Here is a 27257-nt window from a genome sequence, read left to right as displayed (position 1 = left end):
ATCATCACCGCCAAACACATGGAGCCCAGGGGCTAGACAGGAGAGGACAGGGGTCTGTTCTCCGTTTACTTGCCCCTATCTTCTCAGCTATGTGTTAACGCTCTGACATTGCGTGCCTCTCATTTGCTCATTCTTCAAGGTTACCGCGAGTCTTTCCCCATCTTCATCAGCTCACAGCTTTTACCAAATAATAATTTGCATGCCGCTGATGCGGGGATAAGCACTTCCCTCCCCTAACAGGGCTTAATTAAAATCAAAGTGTCACAGTTGATAGCAATGACTTCCCTGTTACCATGGTAAAACCGCTGCTGCCGTCTTATTGTAGCCGAAGCTTACCTACTTTACCCTAAGGAAAAACGATTAATAAAAGATTCTATTCGCCAGGGAACGCCTGAACACGGATCCTAACAAACTTATTGTCAGGTCTCAGCCCGCCTCCTGTGACGCAATGACGCCAGGGGAGGGGTTCTCTGTCTGCCCGGCCCAGGCGCTTCCGGTTCACGCGCAGTACGGAAGCGTGTTGGTCCCTGAGCTCAAACGCAGGGCACCGGAAGCCGCAGAAAGAGAGCGATGGCGGGTTTGAATGTAAGAGACCCTGCGGTAGATCGTTCACTACGTTCGGTGTTCGGTAAGAGGAATTCACTATTGCCAAGCATCGGGGAGGGAAACACAGAGGCAGTGAGCAGTGAGGAACGTCCCCTGCACCTCTTGAATCGCCTTGGGAGCCTTTGATCCGTCAGGCGTGCAGCTCTACCTGCTTCTTGTGGGGCGGCCAAGCTGATGAACTCGTAGGCAAAGTGATGTTCCCCTTCTCCCAAGGTTTGGCAGCCTTTCCACGACGTGGCTGAGGAAGTTAAACTAGCGTTCAGCTTCTGTGCATTTCTCCTTTCATTGATTTTCTAGCTTCAATTATTTCCTAGAAGCTAGGGCGCTTGGTAACTGTCCCATACTACTTCTCACCCCCTATTTCAGAATACAGAATATGTGCTGAGGGTATAGATACTTGTGTCCACTTTCCGCCTTTTTATAAGGACTTTAATTCTGTGCTTAGAGCCTGTTACATTTTATTGAATAGTTCGCTGATAGTGGTAGCAGCTACCTGGAGTCTCAAGGTTGATTATAAGTAGATGGATGAATGAACGATTAAGACCTTGCCAAATACATTTTAAAGAAGATCAGATCTATTCTAGGTAACCTTTTCAGCCGAAATAAGTGTTTTTTTTTTTTTTTAAGTGTGTGTAATGATTTTAAGGCATCGTTTTGAAGGGATATGACAAAACAATAATTTTTAAACATCTTCCACTACATCCATGGTTATTCTCCTTTGAGACTGTGTGTATGTAAATGTGGACATATGAGCCGGTTTTAAAAGTTGCAATACTGATATTTTTAGTAGTTATTGGTAAGACTTGCAAACTTTTAGGTACGTAACAATGCCTAAGTATGTTCACCAAAGTTAAGGAAAATCTAGTTAGACCATTCTGAGAACTGATATTTAAGAGTGTCTACACTTTTTGTATTTAGTTTCAGTGGTTTGTTTTTCTTGCAATTAAAGTCAGCAAAGATTGAAATTCTGTCTAAGGGAGTATCATGGAACTGGGATTGGAGGAGTGCTATATTTTCATACCATTGTTACATTTTCCATGATGAAGTAGATAACTGGTTATTTTCTTACTAAAGATCTAGGTTACAAAGTCAGAATTTTAATGTTACCTATTTTCTTCTTTAGTGGGGAACATACCATATGAGGCTACTGAAGAGCAATTAAAGGACATCTTTTCTGAGGTTGGACCTGTTGTTAGTTTCAGGTGCGATTCCCTTTCACTACTAGGTGGGAGTTCTTAAAAATCACCACAAATTTGGCCCTTAGTAATAATGACAAGGTTTTTACTGGTGACTTTTCACATGCATCCTTCTTTTTTTGTTTGTAACACTTTATTGAGTTATAATTCACATACCATACAATTTACATTCATTTTTACTAAAAGGTTCATTTTTTTTTAATGCAGGTGGCACTCAAAGTATGTGTGCCCAGGCTTTTACTCTCTCGGGCCCTTTTATGTTTTCTATTTACATGTGTCCAGCTTCAGGGTCAGCCAGGTATGTGTGTAACTGGTTTGAGTTTTCTCCAGAATCTGCTGTACATGCACATAGACGAGCAAAAAAAAATGTACCTTCTCCAACAATAACTACAACCTCAAGCCAGTGGAGCTGTGAGCATTCTCTACTCAACCACTGCTTGTGATGGTCACTGCTACCGACAGCACTGCTGTGTGTGGTCTCTTCCCACCACACTGAATTGAGCAAACCCCTTCACTAGTCACAGAGAAGCTGTTGATCCTTTGACCTTCCCATTCTTATCAGCTAAACTGGTGGAGGTAGTTTTTTAAATGTGTAAATATTTCAGTGAGGCAGTCAGAGTGATAAAGTTATTTGCCTTCCAGTTCATCAAATTAGAACATGGAAATGTTTGCAAGAACCCTGTGTGTACGTAACGTTCAGGCCTGATACTTGTTTCTGCTCTTCAGGTTGGTATATGATAGGGAGACAGGAAAGCCAAAGGGTTATGGCTTCTGTGAATACCAAGACCAAGAGACAGCACTTAGTGCCATGAGAAACCTGAATGGGCGTGAATTCAGTGGAAGAGCACTTCGAGTGGACAATGCTGCCAGTGAAAAGAACAAAGAAGAGCTGAAGAGTGAGTATAAACCCAAGTTGTATGCAGCAAGAGTTAGTAAAGATGTAACAGTGAAGATTTTCCATTTATGATATGTTTTAGCGTCTGCTGAAATGGTTACCCACACAACTTCTTTACTTGACCCACCTGAGGTGTGTGCATTAGGGAAGTATATATCTTTGAGAAACAAGGTAAAGTTGACTTTAGAAGTCCTTTGGTTGCCAAGGAGTTAATTCCAGTTGAAGATGAATTTAGGCTTACCAAGCAATTAGTAGTACTAATTTTGTCATTGGTATTTGGCATTCCTGTAACTATGTTGCCAGATCTATAACTGGTGGGGACACTAATGCATTTTTAAGGTTTTTTTTATGAGGTTATAGATCCAGGAATTCCATTTAGAAGCTAGCATCTTTTTCTACTTAAACCTTTTGCTTCAGAAAGTGCTTGTCAAAGGAAATTGATATGCCTAAATCCCTAGTTTAGGTCCACCTATGTGATCCTGGTCCAAGCTTTACTCTGAGAGCAGAAAATACACTCTATCACTTTCTTTCACAGAAATAAGAGACTTGCAAATCATTTATTTCTCAGCTCCAGAGAATTTAAAGCTACCAACGGGTCCTTACAGCAGCCCTGGAAAGTAAATACTTGAAATGATTTAGCTCTTTATTTTGCCTCCTTAACTTTTTTGTACTTTCTTCCCGATCAGGCCTTGGCACTGGTGCCCCTGTCATTGAGTCACCTTATGGAGAGACCATCAGTCCTGAGGATGCCCCTGAGTCCATTAGCAAAGCAGTTGCCAGTCTTCCACCAGAGCAGATGTTTGAGCTGATGAAACAGATGAAGGTGGGAGGAGGCATTAAGTTATGAATAAATCCAATCACATCAAATTTCAAGAGTTAATTGATAAAGTTAATGGAAATGATTCCCTGAGCTAAAGTAAAAGGTGTGCCTGTTAACCACCATTTCTTGCACCTTCGCTATTCCTCATGTGCACAGTATACTTTACATTTTGTGCAAAGAGCTTTCCATTTTTGTACACAAACACACCAACACAATCTGGCTGGGTTTTTGTGGCCCATAGATACCAGATATATATATATTAAAATGTGAACTTTTTTCCTTAATGATGGTATTATGGTATTTGAAATGCCTCTTCCTTCTCTTGCCTGCCGTGACCAAGACTTTGTGTGCTATCCAAAAACCATTACATTATTACATTTCTCAGATGGGAATGGCTCTAAATCACTATTGGTTTTTAAAGTAATAAGTATTGAATTTGATGATGATTCTGTTTATCTTCTCAGCTCTGTGTCCAGAACAGTCCTCAGGAAGCACGGAACATGTTGCTCCAAAATCCTCAACTGGCTTATGCTTTGCTACAAGCACAGGTAGTGATGAGAATTGTGGATCCAGAAATTGCCCTGGTGAGTGATTCTGGTTCTTTTATGGAAATGCTGGGGTAAACCTTGAGTGAGAGTAGGAACTACCTGATTGCTTTGTTAAACAGACAGCTTATAGATTTATCTTTTTACTTTTTAGAAAATTCTGCATCGCCAGACAAATATCCCAATGCTGATCACAGGCAACCCTCAGCCAGTCCACAGTGCCGGGCCTGCCTCAGGATCCAATGTGTCAATGAACCAGCAGAATCCTCAGGCCCCTGGGGTCCAGTCTTTGGTAGGGCTTTACCCCTTACCATTTCTTCTTATCTGTCTTAGAATATCATTTTCATTTTAGGAAGGTATGTGGAAAGAAGGAAGATCGAGAGCCAGAGATGGTAAATTTCAATTTGCAGGCATAAAAGGAATTTCTGGTTTCAGAGTATGTGGCACCTGAATGAATATAGATTCAGTGACAATTTTGTGAAACAAAGAGGTCCTTTCTGTACACCTGTTGATAAGCTCATTTTGTGTGTCTGTGTGTGTGTAGCACTAAGGTTAGAACATCGTTATTTCACATACATTGTCTCATTTAATATCTACAGTGATTGTATGAGGGTGGCACTCTTATTATTTCCATTCTTCCCAATGAAAAAGTAAACACCTAGCTTTCTAAGTGTGACACAAAACTCTGAAACCATAAAAAATCAATACATGTGGAAACTGAAAATTTTCTATATGGAGAAAAAGAAATCAATACCAAAGACACATGACAAATTGGGAAAAAGTATTTACCATAGCTGTGAACAATAGGCTTATTACTTAAGAGCCCTTAATCATGTTTAAGGATGTTTATTGCTACCTTGTAATAGTGAAAAATTAGAAACATCCTAATATACATCAGCAAAATAATGGAATTTTAAATAAATTACATGTGTCACTATGACTGACTTTCAAAAACACAATTCCATATAGAAGTTAAGTTGAACTAGGATGCATGGTATCAACACAAATAACTTAAAAACATAATACTATACAGAAGTGAAAACAAGTGAATGTAGAAGCATTCTCAAAATATGAGATATATGTGTCTGCATATATCCCAAAAACATGTTGAGTGAGTTGGAAAGTATATGTTTAGTATATATAATTTTATTATTTACATAAAATTTCAAAATATCTATAAGATTTCTTGTAGTTGTTTAAGAAGGGGATACAGGGTCCAGTGGGGAAGGCCATATTGGAGATTACAGTTGTGTATATAATTTATTTCCTAAGCTGTGTGGTTAATTTTACTTCCTATACAATTTATATATCTGGAATTTTTCATAATCCAAAAAGACTTCCTATAAATTATTAAGAAAATTATCAATAACCCAGTAGAAAAGTTTGCAATGGACATAAACAGTTCTCAAAAGTGGAAATACAAGTATACATTAAATATATGAAAAGATGTTCAACCTCAAAAAAGATAAATATAAACAGAAAGTACAAAAAGCTACCATTTTTCACCGTTCAGATTGGCAGAGACAAACAACTTGGATGGATCATATAAAGGTTTAGGGCAGGCCCTCGCTGGTGTGGCTCAGTGGATTGAGTGCCAGCCTGCGAAACAGAGGATTGCCAGTTCAATCCCTAGTCGGGGCACATGCCTGGATTGCAGTCCAGGTCCCCAGTTGGGAATGTGCGAGAGGCAACCAATTGATGTATCTCTCAAACATCAGTGTTTCTCTTGCTATCTTTCTCCCTCCCTTCCCCTCTCTAAAAAATAAAATATTTTTTAAAAAAGCTTAAAGGTTTAGGGTGAGAGTTGGCAGACATCTTCTATAATTGACCTGATTGTGAGTATTTTGGCTTGGCAGGCTGTGGAATCTGTCCTGACTACTCAACTCTGCCACTGGAGTTGTGAAATCAGCTACAGACAATACATAAACAAATGTATGTGGTTGTGTTCCAATAAAACTTTATGAAACAAAGAAGTAAGCCAGATTTGGCCCATGGGCCATAGTTAGCTAACCCCTGCTCTAACTAAGTAAATATTTTTTTTTCAGAAGTAGACTGACATGAATTAAGACCCAGAGAGGTTAACTGATCCAAAAATAGCATAATTGTAAGTGGCATATCCAAGGATCTAAATCTGGTTTTGTGTGACCTCTTAGCTTGTTTTCTCTTAACCACCTCACTATACAATTTGTTTTAGAGTTTGTTTGGGTTTTCTGAGAGTATATGTGATATTTTTTTATAACTTAGCTCTTATTCTTTCTTTATTGCACTCTTTCTTTTCCAAGGAATGGCTCAGTTCCTGGGGGGATACACAGATGAAAACATAACAGTCCCTTTCCAGAAGCTTTAATGTAGCATTAAAAAAATTAATATTCCCCCTAAACCAAAATTATATCTCAGGACAGGGATGAGAAAAGATTGGTCGATTTTTTTTTTTTTAATTTTAAAAATGAAGACTGCCAGCAGTTTCTTTATAAAAATATCCCAGTCTCCTCTTTTTCTCCTTGGGTTCAAGGCACTTATTATTTTACTCTTACTGCCATACCCCAGGCATAAAGTCAGCAACAGGTGCTACATGTAGCCTCACCAAATAAGACTTCTCAACCTGAGCTTTTAAAATATGGTCAATCTTAACTGTGTTATAGGCAGGCTCTTCATGTGCTTTGCATTTCTCAAAATTTGTTATAAACCTAAATTTTTATCAGACATGCTATAGAAGAAGAATATTTGGGGGTGTCAATTTGAAGAGTTCTTTAAGGTCATAAACTCTGTGTGTTGCGTATTCACAGAGATATCTACATATTCTGGTTTGTCTGTTGGTCAGGGTGGAATGCATGTCAATGGTGCACCTCCTTTGATGCAAGCTTCTATGCAGGCTGGAGTTCCGGCACCAGGGCAAATACCAGCAGCAGTAACAGGACCTGGCCCTGGTTCCTTAGCCCCTGGAGGTACGTTTCATTTAGAGTCCTCACCATTTTGGTATTTTGCTAGAATTTTTTTATTGCAAATGGAATATATCTTGATATAAAATTAACATACAACTAGGAAATATATATATCCTAGGAGGAGGAAATAGTTGATTTCTTATATACAAATCCTATGAATATGATGATGAGAACAGGGAAAAGGACAATAAAATGGAAAGGTACAGTAACACTTCCAAATCAATGAAAGGGAAATTTGAATGGAAACTAGACTAAGGCAGCAAAGACAGAGAAAAGAAAATGATATTGTGAAGTACGTAATAATAAACATAGAAAAAGGGGGAAGGAATAAAATCTTGTATAGTCATTATTCTACTAAGTGTGAATAGACTGAATTCTTCCATTAAAAGCCAGAGACTGTTAGATTAGGGTAAAAGCACATGAAAAAAACAAAGATACAAAATACGTGGACACATTTCTTCTTATTTAACAGCTATACAATTGCATTTCATTAAATATAATCAGACCAAAGAACAGAGAGAAAACAGAATTTTGAAAACTACATATGTTCATTGAAAGTGTATGTATAGGAATTAATAGAGTATTGCTATTACACTTAACAGCTTTTTGTCATTCAACAGTTGTAACTGTAGTTATTCATGAAATAGTGATTCCCCATATGAAATACCTGTATGAACACACAATGCATATTAACATTGAAAGTTTTTTTATACAGCGAACTTGCTTCTTGTTAATTTATTTATTTAATGTGGTTTACATTGATTGCAACACTACTTATGGGGGATAATTCGAATCTAAATTTTTCTGTTTTGTACAGAGGCAAGTTAACAAGGAATGGAAGAGGGATTTTTAAACTTCAGCAGCTCACAATTTTCTATTATTCTATCTAGTGTTATAGTTAAATTATCTTTCAGCAAAAGAAATAGATTCTGTATTTTATGCATTTATGAATTACAGGTGCATAACTTACCTTAAAATAGTTGTAATGTGGTCCTACTATACATGACAAGTATGTAAGCTATGACATGAGTTGAAAAACATCCAAATACCCTGCTCAGTAAGACAAGTGCACTGACCATGCACTTGGATGTCACAGCAATGTGAAATTACTATAAAGGCTTGTAAGCGACTGCTCTCCATTTCTGTACTTAACATTGTCATGAACTGGTAACACAGTGTCACAGGTGTGGCTCAGCATTGTCCATGGACCATGCTTTGAGTAGCATTGTGTTAGTGGACAAAAAATAAATAAGGACATTAAGGAATAAAATAATAGAATCAGCGACTCCTACGGGCCCACGAGGAGGACCAGGAATCCCCGTTCCCCATTCCCCATTCCCCATTCCCCTTGCTCCCACGGGCCCTTGAGTTGGTCCGGGAGCTGCCTCTCCCCTCCCCCTTCCCCCTTTTTCCCTCAATAAACCCATTGCCTAATCCAAAAAATAAAATAAAATAATGGAATCAATAAGCTTGATTTAATATATAGAGGGTGCCTTATATCTATTGACTGGAGAAGGCACTCCCACTCTCAAATGACCTTGGCACAGTAAAACAAACAAAACAAAACTTGACTGTCTACTTAGCCATAAAATAAAAACAAATTTTAAAATAAAGAGGTTATACAGGCTGCATTCTCTGATTATAAGCCAATAAAATTAGAAGTAATTAAAAGGTGACTAAAAAACCTTTAGTGAAAACATACTCTAGGTAATTCTTGAATTAAAGAAAACTAGAAATTTATAACTTACCTAAAAGACAATGAAAAGTAGTACACATCATATAAAAAAGTACCAGAAACAGTGAAAGCAGTACTTAAAAGAAAATGAATAAAAGTAAATGCCTATTTATTAAAGAATAAAGAAACTCAAGTTCTAGTTTTTAAAAATTAGAAAAATAATTTTTAAAAATATGTCAAGAAGAGGGAATTAATAAATATAAAAATTGATATTAAGTGTAAATGAATTTTCAAGTGCTATTTTCTGTGAGTTTGTAGCATTTATACCTCTGACATTATTAAAACTTAAAACTTCAGTACTTCCGACCAAGATGGAGGCATAGGTAGACACTTCACATCCTTGCACAACCATAAGAAGAATTACATCTACCTCAAAAAACAACCAGAACTACCAGAAAAATCGAAATGCATGGAAGTCCAACAAACAAAGGTTTAAAGAAGCAATACTCATCCAGACAGGAAGGAGAGGCGGAGAGGGGAGCTAGGGTGGAGAGGACGTGGTGTAGCGGTGGCAGGCAGTGGTGGTGGCAATGCAGTGGCTGCAGCCAGCCAGCAGAACGAGTGCTCACACATAAAAGCTGGAGGGACACCCGGGGAACGATCCCAGTCCCAGGGGAGGCTATGCAGCTCATGGTGCCAGTGCCAGGAAAATAAATCTCATAGCTCTGGCTGTGAAAACCAGTGTGTGTTGGGGCGGTGGAACAAACTGCCTATCTCTCAGGAGAGTCCATTTAGAGGGCCCCTATGGTCCTAGAACATACAAAAACCCACCCACTCTGGGAACCATGACCAAGGCAACAACTAGAGGAGCACCAGTTGCATATGGGAAGCGGATGAAGTGACTAGAAAAGAGGCCATTGCTGACCAAGAGGCATTGTTTCCTCTCAGACCCCTCCCCGACATATAGCACCACAACATGGTGAAACTGGTTTCCCCCGCACTGATAAATACCTAAGGCTCTGCACCTTACATTGCAACAGATGTGGCTGCTCTACCTAATACACAGAAGCAAACACAAGAGGTAGTCAAGCCGAGGAGACAGACATGGCCCAAAAGAGGGAGCAGATAAAAGGTTCCAGTGGGAGAACTGAGGGACAAGGAGATAGACAGCCTAACAGATGAGGAGATAGCCAACCTAACAGATGTAGAGTTCAAAACACTGGTGATAAAGATACGCAGAGAAATGATTGAGTACAGCAAGTGCATAAGGGATGAAGTGAAGGCTACAATAAGTGAAATGGGAAAAAATCCAGATGAAACCAGTGGTGAAGGGAAGGAAGCCGGGGTTCAAATCTATTTATTGGAACATAAGGAAGAAATAAACAGTCAACCAGTACAGAATGAAGAAACAAGAATTGAAAAAAAAAAACCAAGGAGGCTTAGGAACCTCTGGGACAACTTAAACATACCAACATTTGAATCATAGGGGTGCCAGAAGAAGAGGAAGAGCAAGAAATTGAAAACTTATGTGAAAAAATAATGAAGGAAAACCCCTAATTTGACAAAGGAAATAGACATACAAGTCCAGGAAGCACAGAAAGTCCCAAACAAGCTAGACCCAAAGAGGATCACACCAAAACACATCATTAAAATGCTGAAGGTTAAAGATAAAGAGACTCTTAAAAGCAGCAAGAGAAAAAGCTACCTACGAAGGGGTCCCCATAAGACTGTCAGCTGATTTCTCAAAAGAAACTCAACAGGTAAGAAGAGACTGGCAGGAAGTATTCAAAGTGATGAAAAGCAAGAACCTACAACCATGATTACTCTATCCAGCAAAGCTATCATTTAGAATGGAAGAGCAGATAAAGTGCTTCCCAGACAGGGGAAAGCTAAAGGAGTTCATCATCACCAAGCCATTATTATATGAAATGTTAAAGGGACTTATTTAAGAAAAAGAAGATCAAAACTATGAACATTAAAATGACAACAAACCCACGACTATCAGCAAATGAATCTAAAAAACAAAAACAAACTAAGGAACAGGAACATAATCATAGATATGGGGATCATTTGGAGGGTCATTAGCTGGGAGGAGGAAGGAGGAGAATAGAGAAAAAGGTAGAGGGATTAAGAAGCATAATGGGGGGATAGTAAGAAAAGTAAAGTGAGTGGAGAAGCCGAAGAACTTATATGCATGACTCATAGACATGAACTAAGGGAGGGGATTTGTGGAGAGAAAGGAGGTACCAGGCAGAGGAGGGCAAAGGGGAAAAAAATTGGGACAACTGTAATAACATATTCGATAAAATACACTTAAAAAAAAACTTCACTAAGATTTTTGAGATACCCTGTAAAAAGCTCTTTGACAGTTGAGGAAAAGTGAGAAGAACCTACTAGTAATGTAGACAAAGAAAATGAGTAGACATGTCATAGGAGAGCAAATCCAAATGGCAACAAGAAAAAATTCATTTATAGTTGAGATTGCATATTAAGTAGCAAAATTTTGTCTAACCCTTTGAGTGTCAACGTCGCTGTGAGCAACGCTGACAAATTTACCCAAAAGTGCCAGTGTCGCTCCCAGCGACTTTTTTTTCAATGGCTATAAATGTAAATAACAATGGAATAATTCATATTTTATGTTTTCTTTTTTTTGTACCCCAGGTTATATATTGATATAACTTTTTCTCGTGTTGATCCAAATTTCACATTACTCATGGCACTCAAAGGGTTAAACCCATCCAACTAGCAAAAGTTTCAAAGAGAGATGACACTATTCATGGGGAATGTGGTATCATTAATTACACTGCTGATGGAAATGTGAAGTTTTTCAGCTGTTTGAGAAAGTAGCCTCACAGTAAACATCTATATGCATTTTGACCTTCCAATTTCACTTCTAGGAAGCTAGTGCATATAATGAAAGTGCCATTATGTGATAGTTTATAATATGAGAAATTATGCCCTTAATTCTTTCTGCCACCACTTTCTTCAAATCCTAAATCATTGTATTGCTTTCGTGAGCAGTCTGAATAAATCATAAAATGTTATGGCTAGAAGAGAGCTTTGAAATCAGACCTGTGGTTTTCAAAACGTTAGTGTGCATTAGAATCACCAACAGAGCTTCTTAAAACACAAATTGCTGGTGCCCATCCCCAGACTCTCTAATTCAGCAGGTATGAGGTAGGGCCCTGAGAATTTGCAGTTCTGAGGACTATATTCTAAGAACCACTTGTTTAGGCCAGTTCCTTCACATTACCTATGAGGAAGACTGGAAATATGTTAATTCTATCAAAGTACTTGTTCAAAATCACATTTAGTAACAGGACTTGGGCTAGCACAGTTCAGGTTTTTATCCATGGCTCTTTGATACCTGGCATGTTAAATGGAATAAGATAATGTGATATTTTAGGTAAGTATTGATATTAATGACTGCAAACAGTTGAGCTTGTCTATTTTCCCCACTCACAGCATATATTGTTCCTTTGAGGAAAAGAGAAGTATTTCTATGTGGAAAGGACCAGACAAGGACTTACGGTACATGATTATTCTTTGTATAGCAGTCATCATACCCTGACTGGTTAGAATAGACCAGTGGTTTTCAGCTCTATTAGACTCAGTTGCCCCTCTTCATAACAGATACTTTGCAGCAACTCTTTACTATCCTGAAATGAAATGCACAGATGATAGAACCTACTTAACATGATTTCCAAAAAGTAAATTAGTATTATGCCCTAAATGTAACATAAAGGGTAAATTAAAAGAAATTAATTTATAACAAAAATATATTTTTATAACAAAAATTTTTAATATGCAGTGTTCAGGCAAAACTACACTAGAAAATGAAAGGTAGTAGTCAGATGCTTGCACCTATACCATGAATGTAAAAGGTACAAATGTAGATAGATACAGGTATGTTTTTTTGGCAAGTCAAATACCACAAGGACTGTTGACATTGGTGATATGATTTTCTGCAATGGTGAAAATTCTTGGTAAAGTTCATAACAGAACAAAATGTAGTACCCATAATTTACTCAGTAACTGCAGAAGATCTTTTTGTTTACAAATAAAACAGACCTAGGTTTTAAGTTCAGATGACTGTAAACAGGTTTTCATTTGTTCGAATGTTCAGTGAGACATTTGAAAGTTTTGCAAGACAGGATAATTCTTGATTTTGTGGGACTATCTCATACATTGAAGTATACCTGTTAGCTTCTTACTGAATGCCAACCATACTCCCACAAATCTTTGTTACAACTGAAACGGTATACCCACACATTTTCAAAATATCCTTGAAACAGTACAGTCTCCTGTGAGAGGAGTTAAGTGGGTAAGTGCCATTGTTCTGCATTATAGAACTTCCTGCCAAGTATTGGTAACCAATGAGATTAAGTATGTTTATTTAAATCACGTTTTTGTCACTGAAGCTTAAAGTATACTAATAAATTCCCATCTTCTATATAACTGCATTGTTTGGTGGTAGTTACCTTCCTTTGTAGGTTTCTGCTTGTGGGGCAGAAAGAGGAAATTTGGTAACTCAGCCACTGTGTTAATTTTTTCCCACTGTTCTAATTTGTATCTTCTTTCTTGCCCTTTATATTCTAGGAGGAATGCAGGCCCAGGTTGGAATGCCAGGAAGTGGACCAGTGTCCATGGAGCGAGCACAAGGTAATATCTGATTAATGTGGACTGGACTTGGAAATGTTCTATATCTGCACTAAGATGGCAATATGGCAGCCACTAACCACACATAGATGTTTGCATGTTAAAGTAATTAAAATTAAATTAAATTGAAATTAGGTAAAATCTAAAATTCAGTTCCACATTACAAATACTCAGTGGCCACAATGGTCTCATGGATACCGTAATGGATATTACAGATATAGAACATTTCTATCATTGCAGCAAATTCATTTGGACACCTCTGGTCTAGACTTTCCATGTGGTGATTCAGAGCCTGACTCTACAAGAATTGATGATGAGCCCTGGCTGGTGTGGCACAGCAGATTGGGCACCGGCCTGTGAACCAAAAGGTCACCGGTTTGATTCCCAGTCAGGGCACATGCCTGGGTTGCAGGCCGGGCCCCCAGTTGGGGGTGTGCAAGAGACAACCACACATTGATGTTTCTTTCCTTCTCTTCCTCCCTTCCCCTCTTTCTAAAATTAAATAAATAAAATCTTAAAAAAAAAGAATTGATGATGAAGCAAATGGATCCTTTGTTGCCATTTAATTGATATCACCTTTTCCTGATAGTCTAGTGATTCTGCTGACATGTTTGCTCTCCCTCTATAAATATCCTTTGATTTGGTAGGAAATTTTAATCATGGGTTTGTAATATGCGGCTGGATATGTAGAACACTAAATTGAAACCCCAGAGGAAACTGGGACGGGACCAAAGGTCTATGAAGCCTACTTGATAGGTGTATACTGTGGTGTGGCAGTAACACTGGATACCACAGCAGTAGACACTCCAAAATCTCCACATTATTTCTCTATGTTACTAGAATTGAAAGAAAAAGAAAATTCTATGGTTTGGTTGAAAACAGCGTTAGGAGAGACAGTGAGAAGACAGAAAGAACTAACCTATAAAATTGAATGCATATTGTAGGCCAGGCCCTTTAATTTTTATAAATAACCTGTGAGTTAGGGGCAGCACCTCAGTTTTCAGGTAGAAATGGAAGCTCAAAGTTTTGAGTTACTTACTGCAGGGGATATGGGAAGTAAATGCCGATACCTGAGTAACATGGACTGGACTTGGTGCACTCATCTTCTCTTGCAGCTAATAAGTGACAGAGCTAAGATGCTGACGTCTCTGATTCTAGAATCCAACCTCTTTTTTTCTATCCACACCACCTCTATTAACTTCTAAATATATTTTCTTTGGACAATCATAGAGAAGCTTAAGTTACTTCTTAGCATAAGGCCTATAAGTGAAACGTATTTTTAAGTAAAATACTAAGAAATAGGACTATATAATTACTCCTTGTCTATGTGCACTGGGGTTATTTACTGAAGTGACAGAGCTAATAATCTTTTCAGACAGTTGATAGCAGGACAGGCTGTTGGCTAAAGACCTCATCTGAGCATCCCATGCTTTTGTGCAGTTGTGCCCCAACCCATCAGCTAATCAATACATTGTGTGTGTATCCCGAAGTATTTTGCAGTCGTGAGAAGGAATTGGGGTTTCAGTCATATATTTACCTCTCCCTTAAGCCATCACTCAAGCTAGAGCTTTTTAATATGTACTTCCATAAGACATCTTCCTGCCTGCTATAGTTATCTTCATTTTTTCTGGTCAAAAGTTAACAAAGGGAAATGGCTCAAGTTTTGAAGGTCTATCAAGGCTGTCTTCACAAAGAGACCAAGTGAGAGGAGTTTCCTTTTCTAGTTTTCCTTCAATACCCAGCAGAGGAAGGAAGAATCTTTTCATTGTATCTAGTTTGTCTTTCTCTTCTTAGAATCCTTGTTTCTTTTGCACATTTGTTATGGTGAAAGGAGACAGTGAGATGTTCAAGATACTTCCTCTTGCCTTCTGCTGCCTTTGTTTGGTGTTAGTGCCCTTGTCATCTCATTAGTCTTTGTTTGCTTTTCTTGTGCTGTCTGTTTATTATCAGAGATTTGCAATGGCAGCAAATCTTCAGGAGTGATATTCTCTTTCCTTGTCTAAAGTTCATTCAGTGCCATTTCCCCATTTGGTACTTCTGCTATGACCTCTCCAGAATAAATCTTGCCTTCTACATTCAGTATAATTTCTTTCATTTTTTTACTTATGAAATATATTTATGTTCTTTACCTGAGTTAGAGATTCAGAACCATCCTTTTTATATTTTGTTTCTTTTTTTAATGAAATCATAAGGAGATTTAGAGGAACCATAGTAGCAAAGGTGAAAATTGAAAGTGGCTGGTTATTCCTGCCCAAATAACATCAGTGGGCCGCAGGTATCAGCTTCAGAAGCAGTCTCATCAAAGCAAAACAGTTTCAGATCTCAAAAACACTAAAAGAGTTCAGGAAGATATTGTAGCCTAGAGAAAATTAATGAAGTCTTGGCTTTTTAAATTAACACAGATAAATCTCCAATGTCTGTATGTGTATGTTTCTGTGTGGGTGTGCAAGCTCTTTTTAAGTGTCTGCTCTTTCTTCTTTTGAACTGAATGCTCACCTAGGAACCCTACAGCACTCGCCCGTGGGACCTGCTGGGCCTGCATCAATTGAGCGAGTTCAAGGTACCCATTGTATCTGTGGGTTTCCTTTTGCTTGTGGTGTTTAGGGTGGGACATTGAGAGGACAAGGGCTGCTTGGCGGTCATCCTCATATTCAAAACCCAAAAGGGTAGTGTTTTGGGTTTCTTATTCCTATTGGGGCCATAAGCCTAAGATTGACCTCTTCACACAGGGCAGAGAACATGGATGATGTGGGCATCTGTCTGAGGCTATATTCCCTCCCTACTGGTGTCAGGAGGCTTGGATGGAATAGCAGTCTGCAAGAAGGCAGCAGGTTCTCGCAGAGCCATGGCAGTGTTCACATATGCCAATACCCTACCTGTCTTTTATGACTCGAGTCCTTGAACTAAGATTGATTATAAGGAAAACCAGGAGCATAAGGTTCTTCAGGTTGCAGTGCTAGTCCTTGGCAGGTTGCTCCCCAGTTTGCTCTTTCTATAATTCCATCCATACCTCTGAAATGGCACAGATTCTGCCTACACCCTGCTTCTGTTCTTGAGCTGCAAGAGGAGTCTGCTGTGGTGAGGTTTCACTCACTCTGAGGTGTCTGAATTATGTTGTCAGTGGTATATAGAGTAACTTCTTGTTTCCTTGTGTGTCCTTCACAGCAGTAACTCTGTTTGTTTCCCTGTCAGTGCCAATGCAAGACCCCAGAGCAGCTATGCAGCGTGGGCCCTTGCCTGCCAACATCCCAACGCCTCGAGGTCTGTTAGGAGATGCTCCAAATGACCCACGTGGGGGCACCTTACTTTCTGTAACTGGAGAGGTAGAGCCTCGGTAAGCAATGACATAGAAGGAAAAGCTTAGAGAAATCAGAATTTTCCCTTACTTTGAGAAAAAAAATCTTTCCAAACCAGTTGTATCTGTTGGTTGCTGTCCAAGACTAAGCACTTCCCCTTGAGCAGAGCTGTGTAGTTGGGTGTGTCATTTTGAACTAAGATGGGCTACTCCCATCTTCAGAAATTAGAAATTGTAGCACACATACCTGAATGGGAAAAACTTATATTGTATATTGGTAGTAATATTAATAATGGCAATATAATAAAATAATAATTTATATTAATGGGAATTATGCCTCTGGCTCTGCTCTGAGTACTTTATTTAGATCATCTCATTAAATCCACACAAACCTATGAGATCGATACTAATATTAGTCCCATTTTACAAAACAAGAAACTGAAGCATAGAGATGTTAAGTAAATGTGCCCAAGATCACACAGTAATAAAGGATTAAGCTTATATTTGAACCCAAATGATAACAATGTTCTTAAGTACTATACTGCATACTCACTATATATAATATATATGCATTTATTCTTCCTTAATTATGAGTGTCCTGACCAAATATGAAATTCTAGAGTATGTTGCTTTACATCTTTATAGCTTTTCTTCAACTTGTTTGGTATCATTCTCTTAGCATTCATAGACTGATGTTTACATCAGTTCTTGTCTGATATTTACTTAACAATCTTCTGGTCGATACTTTTGTTTCTTGGGGGGGGTTCTATTTTAAAATATAACATTTTTTTCTATCTGTAGAGGTTACCTGGGACCACCTCATCAGGGTCCGCCCATGCACCATGTCCCTGGCCATGATAGCCGTGGCCCGCCCCCACATGAGATGAGGGGTGGACCATTAGCTGAGCCCAGACCTCTAATGGCAGAGCCAAGAGGACCCATGCTAGATCAGAGGGGTCCACCCTTGGATGGCAGAGGTAAGGGCAGACCACGTCACAACACTGACTGGTAGTTCTGGGTTGATGATAAACCCAGCTGTCTTAGGTTATAATCTAGAATAAAAAATAAAGAATGCTGGAGCGATAGAGTTGGCAAGCATTTTTAAGGTTTATCTGCAAATCTGAGAAATTGGGGAGGAGAAAGCAGTGTCCTGTAGTTGTGAGTAAATGAGTAAAGGAATCAGTTGGATTGTTGATACTTCTTGAAGTGAAGGTGAATAACTACAGAGTGGTTTTCTTCCACCTTGCTTTATAGGTGGAAGAGATCCCCGAGGCATAGATGCACGAGGGATGGAGGCACGAGCCATGGAGGCAAGAGGATTAGATGCCAGAGGATTGGAGGCCCGCGTAATGGAGGCCCGTGCGATGGAGGCCCGTGCGATGGAGGCCCGTGCAATGGAGGCCCGTGTGATGGAAGTCAGAGGGATGGAAGCCAGAAGCATGGATACGAGGGGCCCAGTACCTGGCCCTAGAGGCCCTATACCTAGTGGAATCCAGGGTCCCAATCCAATTAACATGGGAGCAGTTGGCCCCCAGGGATCCAGACAGGTATGTATGGCATTCACTTCTGGCTTCTATGTGAAATCATGATCTATTCAGGAACTAATTATTGAGCCTGATTATTACTGCTTTCTGATTTGGGCTATTTCTCAACTTGTTAGAAAGAGGAGATTAGAATCTCCCTTCCTTTAGTTTCTTTGTCCCTTAGGGTAGTGATTTTTTTGATTACCAGGATTATAGTCCAAAAGAGCAACCTTGTCCCACAATTTCAGGAGCTTTTCCATTCAGAGCAGAAGCCCTGAAAATTTATAGAAGTAGAGTGTATCTGTAGAATCTTGGCATGGGTCATTTGTAAAACCTCTACCAAATGATTCTAATGTGCAACCTTAAGAGCCATGGCATTAGAGCGTATAGAGTTAGCAGTCATTTATATCATCTTAGGTGTACAGAAAGCTGTTTTAATTTGCTTTCATTGCATAGCCTAAATGAACAGTGAGTATGAAAGGCAGTTTACTAATGCTCACCTTAAAACCTGGGCAACTGAATTCTTATCTTTGCTTTCTTTTTATTTGTCTCTCCAGCTGTGAGAGTATGTATATGGTTGTCTGATTGTGTGTTGTCATCTCCTCCCTCTTCATCCTCAATTGGTTGTGGGGAGGTGTGTATCTTCCCTGAATTTTTATATGCCAGAAACTTCATCTCCCTCTAGCCCTTCCACTTTGCTTTTTCCCATATGTGTTTTCCTTCTTCCTCTATGTAGTTCTGTCTCTCTTTCCTCTTTCATATGCTTGCTTCTGTGCCTCCCTCCTTTTGTGTGCGTGCGGAGGGGAGCAGGGGGAGAGAGGAGAGAATGTCAGAGATGAAAAAGAACATGTCAATCATCCACTTCTCTAATTTTGTAGGTTTGGAAACTGAGGCCCAAGAATTCAAGTGACTTGTCTAAATTCACACAAGTAAAAAGTGGCAGAGCAAAGAATAGCACCCACTCTTTCTTCCACTGTACCACTCTGTCCTATTACCTGCACATTGCATATATGTATATGTGTGTCTACCTTCCCTTCTTTAAAATGAAATACGAGTATGCTGTTTCTAGTATGTGTAGAAGAAAACTGTTCTCTGTTGTTTTTCAAGTTGTGCTTTTAAAAATGTGTTCATGAACCTCTGTTTATTGTGTGTGCACACTGTGGTCGGTAGCCTCATAATAAAAATGCTTTTTAGGTGTTCAGTCATTGAACAAATATTTATCGAGCAGCTGTTGTGTACCAGACAGAGTGCTAGGTAGTAAAGATATGGCAGTGTGAACAAAAGAAGTCCCTACCCCCATGGGCTTGCATTATAGTTGGGGAGACAGGAAACAAATAACTACTCGATGTGCTTATATAATTCTGTTGATAATGCTGTAGAGAAAGACACTGAAAATAGTGGTTGAAAGACTATTTCTGGAAAATGTCTTGCTCCTTTATCTCTGCTAGTGCTTCAACTGAGTATTCTGTAATATTAGGCTTTATAGTTTTCATTAGTAGATTCTGTAAAGCTAATTAGATCAGAGATAGAGAAAAAATTTATGTTCAGACCTTTTTAAAATGTTTGAGTCGATGTGAACATTTATAAATATATAAAATACATTTACTCATATATAATATTTATACCATAAGAACCTCACTTCTTCCCCTGTACCTGTCTCCCCTGTGACCTATCTCCTACCAATAATTGCTTTTATTAGATTTTTTAATGTTTCTTTCAAGAAAATAAGAATATATATTCTTATTTTTTTAATATGAATATATGTACATTTTTAATTTTTCCCTCCTTTCACTATTCTGTGCCTTGTTTTTCACTTAACAGTATATTCTTAAGTAATCATTTTAAATCAGATTTTAAAATTAACTCCAGTACATATAAGTTAGAAGCTCATCAATAAAGGATTATTGTTACTAGGGTGAGCATATAACTTATAGAACAGGGAAATATTTGAGAGTGAGGGGACTGTCTTAGGCAAACCTAGATGTGTGATCACACATATTATTACTTGTCTGCCTAGAATAGGCACTCTAGAAACTTTAAATGGTAATTAGGGAATGGTTAGATCACATTACAGTACTTCAAATTAGTATTGACTGAAGCTTCAGAAAGGTTATTATCAGAGATGTTTCAGATCTATAACAGATCATACCCATCTCTGATAAGAAACAGGAAGTGGTATTTTAGCAAGCTGTACAAAGCCATACTAATGCTTCATCTCTCTAGTGTCTTTAGGAAATGAGTTCATGCATGTAAGTGAATGTTCTAGATAACAGAACTATTCTACCAATTTTTTTAAAGTACTTGAATGAAAAATAACTTGTAAAATGCATTATGCTTCCTTCCCTTCTTAAATAGGATACAAAAAATTGTTTGAATCATTCTGATTACTCGGGGTCATCATAAAATGTATCCATTATTGTATATACTATAACAGAACGCATAGTTATTTCCTGTTTGGTTTCTAGTTTCCTTCACTGTCAGGCTGTCACCTGGCTTCTCACATTGCTGTCATGGTATCTGCTCCTAACGCTCTATCCACATTTCTTTTATGCTTTGCTGCTTCTAATCTGCTGGGGAAGCAGGTAACAAGTTTTGATAACAATTTGTGTTTAATAAGGGTACATAAGCTCTGGGTGGATACCTGAGTGTGAATATAACTACAACATGGGGACCTTTTAACAGTTATTCTAGGTGCTTTGAGGCCTTTCCTTGGGTTCTGGTAGTCCTCTCAAAGATTGAACTCATCACCAAAGATCTGAAATACCAATCAGTATGATATAACTGCACTTTGTTCTTTTAATTCAAGTCAGTTATATTTCTTGGTCTGTACTTAGCATCTGCTGCATATTCTCTCTGGAAAGTTACCAAAAGCAAATGTTGGGCTAATAGCAATCTTTTCTTCAGAGGCCTTCCCTTCTTCTTTCTGCCTCTGCCATTAGGATCGTCTCTGCCTTACTTGGGGGATAGGGACCTTTGAGGTGAACAACCTATATCTGATTGAACTAGAGGTAGGCAGTATCCCCGTGAATGTAGCTTCCCCAATGGACCAGCATACATTATCTCTAGTACCTGTCAGCTTTCATTTCTGTTTCCACTGAACACTGGTTTCCAGGATGCTCTGTGTTCTCTGCACTTATATGGATGAATTTTGCTTGATTTAATGGTATCCAGTTGTGCTGTATAATATTTGTTGATGATGCTGGAGCTGTTGTAAGCAAATGTATCTAACTTGCTAGTTGATCTCTGCCTAAACCCTGCCTTCTGCCATTGCTAGCAATAGGAAATGATCTTCAGAATCATTAATTTGCTTTTCTTACTCATACCCATAATCAGATCATATTTTTAACATTGCTGGTGCTGAATTCTGGCTGCCTATATGAGAAGTTCCAAAAATCTCTCTTCTTCTCTCTTTGTGCACACAGGTTCCAGTCATGCAGGGAGCAAATATCCAGGGTGGAGGCCAGCCTGGTGGCTTTAGTCCTGGCCAGAACCAAGTCACTCCACAGGACCATGAGAAGGTAAGCAACGCTACCTGACTACCTCTGTGTGCACAAATCCTTGGACTCCTTTTTAGTTACCATGTGCATGTGCTGGGTTTCAGAGTCCCCTTACAAGTGATATTCACTCTTAGAACCCTATGATCTTGTTAACTAGAACATTTGTGAGCCCTTTCTGAAATCTTTAAATGGTTGTATGTAAACAGAAGCTTATCTTACATTTCGGACTTATCTGTCAATAGCAGTTTTTTTGTGCAGGCCAGAGTTACCTGAAAAATCCCAGTCCCTTTCCTCATCCCCTTTCAGGCTTATCCCTAAAAACAGTAGCAGATTCCCCACAAGTATCTTACTGTTTATATATTTAACCATTGTGGGGAGCTCATGTCTGATGGAAAGGCCTAACACTTGTGAAAAGGAAAGATGTTCAAAATGATTAAAAACTGGAAATGTCCCAGGGTGCAGAGATACCACTTTACTCTGCAACATCTTTGGGTTCATAAAGATGTCTGTTTTGAGTCTTCTAATCTTAGATATTGTTTTGTACTTTTGCTTTTCATTATGCCTTTTCTCACCAGCTGGTTTTGGTTTCTTATTTGGTTTGGGTTGATTTGCTACGGGCTGTTTTCTACATGTAAAATATCCTTTTGGACAGAAGCTGGTGGTGGTGGTGTTTTTTTAGTTGCCATCATTAATACTCACTATCTTTTTCTTTCTCTTCATAGGCTGCTTTAATCATGCAGGTTCTTCAACTGACTGCAGACCAGATCGCTATGCTGCCTCCTGAACAGAGGCAGAGTATCCTGATCTTAAAGGAACAAATACAGAAATCCACTGGAGCACCTTGAAAGGTGAGCAGTTACACGGTCTGAGTCGGACAAGCTCCTTGTGCATTTGGGATATATACTTGCAGCCTTAACCAACAAGACTCCTGATCTTAAGACTCCCAGAGGCCTGCACTCCTCTTGGCTAGACTCTTCACCCTTCACTAATCAACCCCTATCAGAATAACAGAAGGCTACAGAGCATTTGTTTGGCTGTTGAATTAGTTGCAATGTTTTTAAACCTGTTTTTCCTAATGGCAACAGTAATATACAATCAATTTAACAAAATTAATCAAATGCAGAAAGATAAAAAAATTGGGGTAAAAAGCCCTTCTTCCTCAATCTCAATACCCAGACATAACCTCTAAATATAGTTTGGTATATATCCTTCCACAATCAATTGTGTTATTTTATTGCAAACTATCCCATCAAAATGGGAAGAATACAAAGCATTTCAATACAATGTATAAATTTTTTAGTTTCCAGTATTAATTTTATATTGAATACTTTGAGGTTAAACTATATTGTAGCACATAATTAACGTAGTGAATGTCCACCATCACCCTCAGTCCCTGTACACAGAGACTGCTGTACACTGCTACCCTTTCTTTTCTAGCTCATCAGGTAAAAAGAATCCTAACCATGTGACCTAACTTGATTACATGTATTGATGTTTCCTTTGAAAAAATTTCCCCAACAGCTTGTATTTCATAAATAATTCTGTTTTCTAAAAAGTTTAAAATTCACATTGTCCCATTATCACCTTGAATATCACATTTTGAATTTCTACTTTTACCCCATTCGTATTATAATTTTCATCCATATATCATCATATAATAGTGAACTCATTTATACTAATTAAGAGTCTTTACTAAGTACAATGTATTTTAATCCATATTTGTAATATCATTAAAATATCCGGACTGGAAATAAACATATCTTTCATAGATGAACACTTAGCTAGGCTTTCAGTATGACCAGTACTTTAATTTTTTAGTTCACATACCCAGGGCATTCTATTTTCTTTCAATAAAAGTGTAGGGTACCTATTATATTCAGAGGAACAGATAAGAAACACTTCCTCTTTTCTACATTTTCTAATTAATTTATGCCAGAGGACACATTACCTACAATGTGAGGAAATTGTTTTTTGGGCAATGGAGATGGAAATGTTTCTAAACTTCTTTCATTGTTTAATATTGCTTATGAGATACCTCATTTCAAAGCCTTGCACATAAATCAGAGTGCAAGGTTTTTTGTTTGTTTTACCTTTTATTTTGAAATAATTGTAAATTCACAGGAAGTTGGAAAAATAGTATTTAATGTACCCTTCCTCCAGCTTTCCCCAATGATAACATCTTGAGAACCTGTTGTACAATACCTTTTTGGCCTGTACTGTAGTACAAAACCAAGAGGTCAACACTGGCATATTACTGCTAACTAGACTACAGACTTTACTCAGTTTTCACCATTTTTTAAGCCTACATTAATTTGTGTGTATGTGTGTGTGGTGTGCATGTAGTTCTATGCAATTCACAGAGGCAAGGTTTTAATGTTTATTTGCTAGTATCTGTATATGGTAGCCAAAATACTGGCTCTCCCTCCATCGTATAGCTCGTTAGCTGTCATCCATCTCTGCTATCACTGACAGGCTTATATACCATTACCATTAGAGTGACAGTTGTCAACCAGAGGCAGTTTTGCCCCCTACAGGACCCAACACACACACACACACCACCACCACCACCACCACCACCATCACCACCCCCCACCCCCCCATACATCATCTGGCCTCAAATGTCAGTAGTGTTGAGGTTGAGAAATCCTTCTGTAAAGGATAATTACTTTTGAGAGGCAGGAGGCAGATACCTTAGGAATCTGCCCCTGGTGTTTGCTCTTATGCATAGCCTACCTCCCCCACCTTTTAATTGTTTATTTTTTTCCAGATGTTTGGGGAAGAAAACTTTGTCTCAACTTCTAATGGCTTTCTCCCAACTTTTCATTACAGATTTTCAAAAATACCTGGCAACAAATCTGGAAATGAATTCTATAACTTTGTTGAAATGTTGCAAAAAATGACTTCTACATCCTAACCCTTGAATGACTCAAATTGGTGCCAGGTGGAGGACTCCCATCAACTTTGCTTAGAACAAAACCAGATCATTCTGGTTTTGTATATTTTCTGTGACTTGAAATAAACTTTGAACACCATTTTACTATACTACAAATTGATATACATGACCTTTTTATTTTTTAAAAAGCTGAATACCAAGGGTGAAACCTTAGATGTATTTTCTACCCTTATTGCAATATTGTACTTTAATATTATATTGCCATAGCTCTGTTTTTCCTTTTAAGTCAACCATTTATTCTTCATAATGATATTTGAGAATTTCTCAGAAACACTTTTCTGAAACTTAGTGTTTACTTAGTTTGTTTCCAGTGGGAATAATAAGATTTGCTCTTTGAGACCTTGCTAGAATGTCTGAGTCTATTGGTACACAATAGCATGTGCTTAGAGCTATAAATGGTCCAAAGGCCAACAATGCAAAGAGCCTAGCAGAGCAATGTATTTAGTTTAGAAAAATCCAAATATCAAAATGCATTATTTTTCAGTAGCAGGCTTGTTCACATACATAGTTCAAGGTTAAGACTAAGATGTATTAGCCACTGGTTCTAGTCAACAATGCAAGAGACTATTGACATTTACTTGTCTGTTCTAAATCTCTGTTGTCTCAATAGTCTACCATGAAAGTTAAAAAAGCCATAATTTTTCATATGTTTAAGATAAAATAAAAGCTGAACAGAAATCAAATTACAAAATACATTTCCTCTTACCTTTTAGATAGTCACTAACTTATAGACTTACTGTAACCAAATTTATTCTGGGAAATTAAAACACAGGGAACTCTAAAACTTTTTATATTCTTATTTGTTTTAAGGGGACCAAATGCAGAGTTTAAGCCATAGGTTAATTATGGCTCTTCCTGCCTAGTGTTCTCTCATAGTGGTACTAAGGAGGAACATGATTTCTCTCCATCAGTCCAACTTCAAGAGGTTATGAGGTACCTTAATAATTAAAGTTCCACCAGAACTACTCAGGCCTATTTATATTCTCGGAATTCTATCCCCAGATTAGGACTATGGTCGAGTGAATTAAAGGCCTGCAAAAGGTTTAGAGAATCTAATAGCATATTGCTTACATGTCAAGCAAAAGGATACAAAGATAATCAACTTTATAAGACATTAAAGCAGGGATTTTCTACTCGGATATATAAACATTTACTATAATAATCTGTTGCATAAGATACTTCATAATACAGCCTAGGAAGAAAAACTTGCTCAAAACAGCTTAGGGGCTTTCTGGGTGTCATTTACAGCCCCAGTTTGGGCTTGAATATTGATTATATATAGGATTTATTATCGTTATCTTTTTTGCCAACTACCATGAATATTCTAGACCTTGATATGTTGATCTTAGCAGCAGTCATATCTTGAAATCTCAATATAATTTAGACATTGGGATCAAGAGTGAAGCCTTTCTCATTAGGAACTCATTACAAGATATTCAAGGAACACTGAGATTCCAAACCAAAGTCATTGAAAATAAAATTATCACTTGGTCAGCAGTTGTCTAATGGGAAGCATATTGTGAAGGTTCCATTGTGCATTTTTCTAAAGCCTTATTAAATTTAGACAGCTGAAATCCAGGAAATTGACAACAGTAGGGGTGCTCCAATCTTTTCATATGGAAACATCCATTAATACTTTTCACTGATGTCCAATTAATAAATGAAGCATTACTATCATAAGTTCCTGACTTGACTTTATTTTGTTCAGACTAGTGATACAAAATTGATCTTACTAATCCTCCAAGTCATACACTGCTTGATAATTAGCAACAACCATTCATTTTTGGTTACTTAATGGTAGATAAATAAGTGCTATAATGCTAATTCAGGAGAAACAGTCATAAATCTGATGGGTTGAATTGTCTTTGGGCACAATGAAGTGTGACATTTTTCCCTCTTTTAAGGAACCTGGTTTTTCCTTCTACTGATTCACTGTGACTACTAACATTCCATAGCCAGGTAAATGGGAGAGAGAAAAAGCATTTTAGTAGGAGAAAGAAAAGGCATTTTACTTATGTCATCAAGTGAATGATTTCCTCATGAATAAGGTAGGACCAAAAAAAAAAGTTATCAAAATTCTAAAGTATCTTTTTTAAAAAATAGGGATTAATGAACCCCCTTAAAAATGGCAATAAAAGCCCCTGTTAACTGACTAAATTGTCCTAAGCTTGAGTTCAAGTTTCCACAATTTCCAACAGAGCAATGCAAGCCAATGACAACATAGCTGACTCTCAATTATACAATTTCAATTATGACTAGGATACTTATGAGATTTCCTTTTCCAAATGGAAACCTAAAGTAACAAGATTCAGTCATTAAGCAAAGAAGAAAATCCTTCATTTTTTTTGACAAGCAAAAATAAGTAAAGCATATATAGCTGTTCACACTGGATAAGACCATGTTTAACAGTAAAAGAATGTACATAGTGTATATAGGGATGGGGTTCTTGGTAATTTTATGTTTTATTATTTATGCTTATGTTTTGCCATTAAATAAATTTTTATTTTTAAAAATCACCCTACTGAGAAATCTTTTTTAAGGGTGGGAAGGAGAGGAGAATATGACCCAAAGTCTAGGAGACAGTAACACCTGGAATCAACAAAATCACTTGGGGATAATTTGTCACCCACCTCTATGAGTCCTTGCTGCAG

The 27257-nt window shown here is 38.0% G+C and overlaps 1 protein-coding gene across 4 annotated transcripts; it reads left to right on the top strand.

The window, feature by feature from the left end:
• Nucleotides 1-546: 546 nt before the first annotated feature.
• CSTF2 (cleavage stimulation factor subunit 2) lies at nt 547-27122 on the top strand. 4 transcript variants are annotated; one of them, XM_090264605.1, is made up of 16 exons: nt 547-628; nt 1730-1808; nt 2529-2698; nt 3384-3520; nt 3982-4101; nt 4217-4354; nt 6884-7007; nt 12145-12210; nt 13279-13341; nt 15839-15898; nt 16531-16672; nt 17435-17610; nt 17888-18180; nt 21579-21674; nt 22376-22501; nt 24483-27122. In XM_090264605.1, the coding sequence occupies exons 1-15, from the start codon at nt 571-573 to the stop codon at nt 22496-22498; spliced, it is 1845 nt and encodes a 614-aa protein (XP_090120731.1). In that variant the 5' UTR covers nt 547-570; the 3' UTR covers nt 22499-22501; nt 24483-27122. The 4 variants fall into 4 exon arrangements, with proteins under 4 accessions (XP_090120731.1, XP_090120733.1, XP_090120732.1 ...); XM_090264607.1 differs by lacking the exon at nt 12145-12210; XM_090264606.1 differs by lacking the exon at nt 15839-15898.
• The last annotated feature ends 135 nt before the right edge of the window (nt 27123-27257 follow it).

The sequence above is a fragment of the Furipterus horrens genome, unplaced genomic scaffold, assembly GCF_987537825.1.
Source record: "Furipterus horrens unplaced genomic scaffold, mFurHor1.1.pri manual_scaffold_17, whole genome shotgun sequence".
NCBI classification, from domain to species: domain Eukaryota; kingdom Metazoa; phylum Chordata; class Mammalia; order Chiroptera; family Furipteridae; genus Furipterus; species Furipterus horrens.
This window is presented reverse-complemented; position numbering and strand designations above follow the sequence as displayed.

What these genes read in the sequence shown, in the direction of transcription:
- CSTF2 (XM_090264605.1), top strand. Translation starts at nt 571, where the DNA reads ATGGCGGGTTTGAATGTAAGAGACCCTGCGGTAGATCGTTCACTACGT. An exon ending in TGGTTCCTTAGCCCCTGGAG is followed by an intron (nt 7,008 to 12,144) that starts GTACGTTTCATT and finishes CCCCACTCACAG; the next exon opens with CATATATTGTTCCTTTGAGG. An exon ending in GGACCAGACAAGGACTTACG is followed by an intron (nt 12,211 to 13,278) that starts GTACATGATTAT and finishes TTTATATTCTAG; the next exon opens with GAGGAATGCAGGCCCAGGTT.